We start from the raw sequence: 7,152 nt of genomic DNA, 5'->3' as shown, positions 1-7,152 counted from the left end.
GACTGTATATAAAGACCGTCAGTGACTGTATATAAAGACGATCAGTGACTGTATATAAAGATGATCACTGACTGTATATAAAGACCATCAGTGACTGTATATAAAGACCGTCAGTGACTGTATATAAAGACCATCAGTGACTGTATATAAAGACGATCAGTGACTGTATATAAAGATGATCAGTGACTGTATATAAAGACCATCAGTGACTGTATATAAAGATGATCAGTGACTGTATATAAAGATGATCAGTGACTGTATATAAAGATGATCAGTGACTGTATATAAAGACGATCAGTGACTGTATATAAAGATGATCAGTGACTGTATATAAAGATGATCAGTGACTGTATATAAAGACCATCAGTGACTGTATATAAAGACCATCAGTGACTGTATATAAAGAGGATCAGTGACTGTATATAAAGACCGTCAGTGACTGTATATAAAGATGATCAGTGACTGTATATAAAGAACTTATACAAGTTTAAATGTTGATATCTTCTTCTTTTAATATATATATATATATTATATTTGTTATCTATATTCATAGCTTGTTCAGTACAGTCCCTGTGTATTCAGTACCCCCCCCCTCCACCCGTAGATAAAGAGGCGCCTGTGACTGAGCAGTCGATGAACTTTGTCCCTCAGATAGAACCTGATGGTTCAGTAGGAACCAAACGTTTCTCTTCATATTTTCAGTCAAGTCCAACATGGCAGAAAGGAGAGCGGCGGCGGCGGTGGCGTCCGCACAGCCGGACTTCCTGCAGTTTAATGATCTGGCCTGTGAGACGGTCGGTGGGAGGGTGAGTTGCCTTTTATACAGAGCAGAAATACCTTCAAATATCATTTAAACACACATATATATATAAATAACAGCTGATTCAGTCAAGATACAGAACGTTCTGAGGTTTGGACAAAACAAACACTGAAGTTTTAAATGTGATGTCTCACGATCTTCACAAAAGTTTCACAAAATTCCAAAAATTACATTTTCCTGTTCATATTTCTATTTCAAAAACAAATTGTAAACAGTTTGTCCTAAAATGTTGAACTATTCCTTTCAAATACTGATTAGTGTAGCTTTAATATGGATTAAAAAAAAAGAGAACTTCTGTTTTGCATTAATTCAGTTGATGATAAATTCTGGCAAAGTGACGGCTTCGTGGTTTTTCTCCAGGTAATCTTTGCTACAGACGAGTGGTTCGCTCCTGCTGCCAACCTGCTGAAGGTACAACCATCAATATTCAATAATCAGTGATCAGAGTTCAGGACGACAAATATATCATTTGTTTCTTTATTCAAATTTCTGAAATGGTTCCTCGCTGTAGTTTTAACAACTGGTGCATGTCAAGGACTTTTTTCAGCATTGGATTAATCTTTATTTGTGTGTAAGAAGAAAAAACAGAAAATCACCAAGTTAAGTGGTTCATCTTTGTTCGTACGAGCAAATATTCTGTTTCCGAACCTGTTATGTCTGCGTTCGTGCAGCGAGAGGCGCCACAGTTCATCCCGACTGCCTTCACTGACTTCGGAAAGTGGATGGCACGGATGGGAGACGAGGAGGAAGAGAACGCCCGGTCAATGTGTTGTGAATTATGTTAAAAACTGTACCAACTTTTAACTTAACACAATTTAAACTGGCTCCTCCCACCAAATAATAAAATCGAACCTCCGATAATAGGGAGGTGTCGACAGACGAGAACACGTTCAGATTTTGTCACACAGGATTTTAAAGAACCCGACTGAGATCAAAGTCCGACAGCTTCAAAAAGTCTGATCTTAAGATCTTAAGACTTTATCTCGACTTCAGCGACAGATCAAATGAAATGAGACAAGTTCAATGAGAATCAGGAATTTATTTACCAGCAGGTTTACACATACAAGGAAGTTGCACAAGTATAAATATACCAGGTAAGGGATTGTGCAATATGTTGAAGGTAAGTACTAGAGACTGGATTGTGCAAAGTACAGTTATTCCATTATTGTCCACAGGAAGTAAAAGTGTCACAGTCACAGGGACATCAGTGCAGTTGAAGGGTCCCAGGTCTTGTTGATGAGGAGCAGCGGTCGGGAAGAAACTGTTTTCATGGCTTGAGGTTTTGGTCCTGATGACCTGCAGCCTTCTGCCAAAGGGAAGTGGCTCTAAGAGTCCATGACCAGGGTGGGAGGGGTCGGCCACAATCTTACCTGCACGCCTCAGAGTCCTGGAGACGTTCAGGTCCCGGAGACGTTCAGGTCCCGGAGACGTTCAGGTCCTGCAGAGAGGACAGGTTGCAGCCAAGCACCTTCTCTGATGCGCTGTAGTCCTTGGTTGTAGCAGCAAGTGGACCTCGATGATGAGAGTGTAGAAGTTCACCATCATCAGCTTTGGTAGGTTGAACTTCTCAAGCTGCAGCAGGAAGTGCTCCCTCTGCTGGATGTGGGGGAGGGAGCCGGTGTTCAGCTCCCACTTCAGGTCCTGGGTGATGAAGGTGCCCAGGAGGCAGAGTGACTCCACTGGAGACTCACACAGGGTGATGGGGCGACTTGGCCTCAGTCATCTCCACTGTCTTCAGAGCGTGAGCTCCAAAGTGGTTGTTGCTGCACCAGGTCACCAGGTGGTCGATCTCCAACCTGTGAGCAGACCCGTCCCCACCAGAGATGAGTCCGATGAGGGTGTGTTGTCTGGAACTTCAGGAGTTTGATGGACCTGGTGACTGGAGGTGTTGGTGTACAGGGGAGAAGAGCGGAGGAGAAAGAACGCAGCCTTGAGGGGATCAGGTGAGGTTCTACTTATTGTTGTGTTTTTCTGACCCTCTGTTGAAGGTCACGACTGGTGCATCGTGCAGCTGGGCGTCCCGGGGCTGATCCACGGCCTTGACATCGACACGTCCTTCTTCACGGGAAACCACTCGCCCTTCGTCTCCATCCAGGCCGGCTCTCTGGGTACAGACGGCTCCTTCCTCTCTCATCTTCTCTCTGTTATCTGACTCCTCACATCCGTTGTGAAGCTTTAATTAAACCAGAGTAGCTTGTGATGTTCCTCAGAGTTTTTAGATTTACATGAATATAATATTTAAGAATCATTTTTCATTTGACTTTGGGTTTATGAACAACAGTAAAGACACAACAGTTTGAGTTGTAAACAAATCACAAAATAAAATGTCGACCCGGGAACTAAAGATCGCCCCCATCCCTCACCAGACCACGCACCCACCCTCAGCTGGAGGGAGACCGAACCGGCATGGCCGCCTCTGAAACTCAGCTGTCTGATGTCGTCAAGGTAACCTTGACAGGGGGATGTCACCACAGTTCGTCACCGTGGCAACATGACAATGATTTGAGCTGACTGATTGCCAGTTGACATGTGGTTTGATTGACAGCTGGCCTCGGAGGCGTGGCCAGGGCTGGTGGGTGTGTCCGAGCTGAAACCTGGATACTGCGACAGTTGTCATAACTACTTCAAGGTCAACTTCAAACACAGAGTCACACACCTGCGTCTCAACATGTATCCAGGTACACACACACACACACACAGACACACAGACACACACACACACACACACACACACACACACACACACACACACACACACCACACACACCACACAGACACACACACACACACACACACACACACACACACCACACACACACACACACACAGACACACACACACACAGACACACACACACACACAGACACACACACACAGACACCACACACACCACACACACCACACACACACACCACACACACACTATGGGGCATAATGCATTCCCTATCCCTTACCCTAACCTGAACCATTCAAACTAAATGCCTACCCGGACCCGACCCTAAAACCAAGTCTTAACCCTCAAACAAGAATTTGAAAGGGGAGGACTTTCAAAATGTCCTCACAAAGATACAAGTACAGTCAGACAGTTTAATACTGTACAGAGCGCATGTGTGTCCTCAGATGGGGGGATATCCAGACTACGTGTGTATGGCATCGGGCAGAGAGACTGGTCGTCTGTCTCTACCAACCAGGATGTCGATCTGATGGCTTTGACCAATGGGGGAGTCTGCCTCGGCTACAGCGACGCCCACTTTGGCCATCCACGCAACATGATTGGTTGGAATCAATGGGATTTGTTTGCACACTGAGCTTTTTGTTGCTGCACATGTTTCGTTCTTCGTGTCGGTGAAGGACATAATGTGCTGCCTCCTGGTAACGTGTGATGTGTCCACAGGACTCGGCCGAGCTGCCAACATGGCGGACGGGATGGAACAGCTCGCAGGCTGGACAGACCAAAACCCTGAAGGTTTAAACCACAAACACAAAAAACTGAACTTTACAAAAACGGATACTTACTGTCTCAAATTAAGTTTAACTGTCAATTAGCAAATGTAACAAAACATCCTCACTGTCGAAGAAGGTCCTCATTGTTCAAATAACCGTCCATGTGTCAGATTGTAAATAAAGTTTCAGTTTTGTGACTCCGTCCCTGTCATCTGTGTCCCTGCTGGTCGTTTTGCAGGTGGACCAGCGGGGGATCCTGGAGGTGCCTGGCTGGGAGGTGGGCGGTGTTTCGTCTTGGTCGTCCCGGAGTGATCAGCAGCATCGAGGTTGACACCAACCACTTCAAAGGTGGAGGGACGTCTCTGCTGCTTTTATAAAGAATTACACTGACATTAATATTTGACAATGATGTTTGTCCGTCCAGGTAACTTCCCGGACTCCTGCAGGATTGAGGCATGTACTCTGACACCTGAGGACGAGGCTCAGAGCCATCGCGACTAGGTGGAGGTCTCTGAAATGGCAGATCCTTCTTCCCCTCAGAAAGTAGGTTCCAGGTTCTGAAGTCATGTCTCAAACTGAACTGTCTGCACATTCCTGTAGTGAGTGTTTTGTGAAGCAGCAGCAGCAGGTTGTCGGGTCCGACTCGTTCACACAGGAACATGTGGGGAACATCCAGGCGAGGGGCGGAGCCTGTAGAGCACTGTATAAGCTCTGCTGTGGAAAGATCAGTGTTGTTGTTTACAGCTCATCCACACGGCGTCGGCCCTCATCACCAAAAGATCTGGAACCTCCTCGTGTTTCCAAGTGGACGTCTTCGTCTTCTACGTGTACGGCTCCTCTTCTTCATCCTGAGATCTTTGTGTTCTTCCAGTTTCACGTCCGTCACGTGTTAGAAACCTCATCAACACGTCCACTCGCTCTCTGGGAAGCTTCAGGACATTGTCCTGCTGTGTCCTCACATGGACTCCACTCTGACATGTTACACACATTTTACTAGGAGGCTGCAGGAGAAGATCCAGAACATGTCCAGAGACACTGACTCAGACATTTGTTCTCACACACAGAACCTGCAGAACGTGTGAGGAACATGTCAGGAACACGTCAGGAACACGTGAGGAACACGTGAGGAACATGTGAGGATGTAGTGACTTGACCTGATTCCTTGTCTCTTTGTCTCTGCTGCAGCTCCGTCCTCATCACAGACATCTCTACGGCGAGGCAGAGCTGACGCTGACTCAGCCCATCAGCCACATACGTTTGGTCATTGCCCCGGATGGAGGGGTCAGCCGGCTGCGGCTCTGGGGTCGACCTGTGCTGATCACTGCAGCTTCGACCAATCAGCGACAGCAGATTCCAAACTCTGAAACACCAAACAGAGGCTTCGATCCGCAGTTTGTTTAGGAACAAATAAAACACAAAGCCACATGACAGTCTGGTGGTCATTCATACAGAAAACATCAACTGTGACATCACACAACTTTACAGCTTCATATTAAATCTTTCTTCTTCAGTCAAACACAAAAGTTCATCGAGTCTAAACTTTGTTATTTATAGAAAACAGAGTGTGAGAGTGATCACGACGTCGATGTAGGATCAAGTGTTGAAACTGAACTCATGCTGGTGGAATTGTAAACATCGACTCTCGGTCATAAAGAGGCAGTGATATTAAAATAAGAGGGTTTCATAACCAGTTCAAAACTCCTTGTAGGTGCTTTAAAGGATGAGTTCACACAGAATAACCTCCTTCAGGAGCATTTCACCATCTGTGGGAGGAGCTGATGCTGAGCGGGACTGTTCTGTGACGATTGCGTCATTAACCACAAATTAAATTTAAATGATGTGATTCTGTTTTAAAGCTTCAGTCGATGACGAACGTCTGACGAAGCATCACTGCAGACTTTCACATCTCATTATCAGCTGCAGGTCACAGCAGGTCACAGCAGCTCAGACTCTTCGACTCGTATTGATCTTCGTCACTTTTGACTCAACGGCTCGGACTCGACTCGAGACAGAATAGAGACGGAGACTCAGCAGAAAACAGTGTTTTTGATGCCGCTCGTTATTCATCAAAGAAAACACAGCAGGAGCAAATCGATGAGGAGCTCAGGCCTGTGTCGCTGCTCCAGTCCAGAGCTTCATCGCAGGTGAAGAACAAAATACAGATCATTGATCTGTGACGATTCCAGATACGAGGTCGGGTCAGATCACTTTGTATTGAGTCAGATATGGTAATCCTGCTTACGTTCACAGGTACGACACTTGAAGACGTCACTAAATCCTGCACGTCAGTACAATACAGGAAAGTTATCAAAACTTCACTCCCACACTAGTTGATAACATTGTTAATAGAACAGCAGCCTCATTAAAAACATCCCTTGACGCTGTTTCCCTGCTGAGATTAGCTCCATGGTTTAATTCTCAAACACGTGTTTTTGTTTAGTTGTCCTGACTCTTGTTGAGGGTTAAGAACAGAGGACGTCTCACCTTGTTAAAGCCTCTGAGACAAACTGTGATTTGTGAATAGGGGCTTTACAAATAAAATGTGATTGACTGATGGTGAAGGTTAAGGTGTGGAGCTAGGGAATGCATTATGTCAATGAATGTCCTCAGTAAGATAGAAGTACAAACGTGTCTGTGTGTGTGTGGCCCACACAGTTGCCTTTATTTTGAAATCTGTCAGGTTTCCAGCCTCTGTCGATCAATTATCAGACTCCCCCCCCCACCCATCCCTCCTTGACCTTTGACCCCACACCACTGAGAACCACAGTGAAAACAAACAGGAATGGGATCCTGGTTGAGCTGAGAAGGGCTTTGATTCAAACGGAACCACTAAGGTTTAAAAACTTATATGTAATTAAACCATTCAAATTCTGCCTTTTATTTACTTA

At 45.5% G+C, this 7,152-nt stretch overlaps 1 protein-coding gene across 1 annotated transcript; it reads left to right on the top strand.

The window, feature by feature from the left end:
• Positions 1–644: 644 nt before the first annotated feature.
• allc (allantoicase) lies at positions 645–5,813 on the top strand. The gene is given in 16 exon segments (XM_034580736.1): positions 645–806; positions 1,181–1,231; positions 1,492–1,545; positions 1,547–1,580; positions 2,809–2,928; positions 3,187–3,198; positions 3,201–3,265; positions 3,366–3,498; positions 3,941–4,096; positions 4,215–4,247; positions 4,250–4,278; positions 4,494–4,541; positions 4,543–4,612; positions 4,689–4,750; positions 4,752–4,811; positions 5,450–5,813. Coding segments are annotated over 16 exon segments (1,236 nt in total). The 5' UTR covers positions 645–713; the 3' UTR covers positions 5,666–5,813.
• Positions 5,814–7,152: the final 1,339 nt, after the last annotated feature.

Source organism: Hippoglossus hippoglossus, chromosome 24 (assembly GCF_009819705.1).
Source record: "Hippoglossus hippoglossus isolate fHipHip1 chromosome 24, fHipHip1.pri, whole genome shotgun sequence".
NCBI classification, from domain to species: Eukaryota; Metazoa; Chordata; class Actinopteri; order Pleuronectiformes; family Pleuronectidae; genus Hippoglossus; species Hippoglossus hippoglossus.
This window is presented reverse-complemented; position numbering and strand designations above follow the sequence as displayed.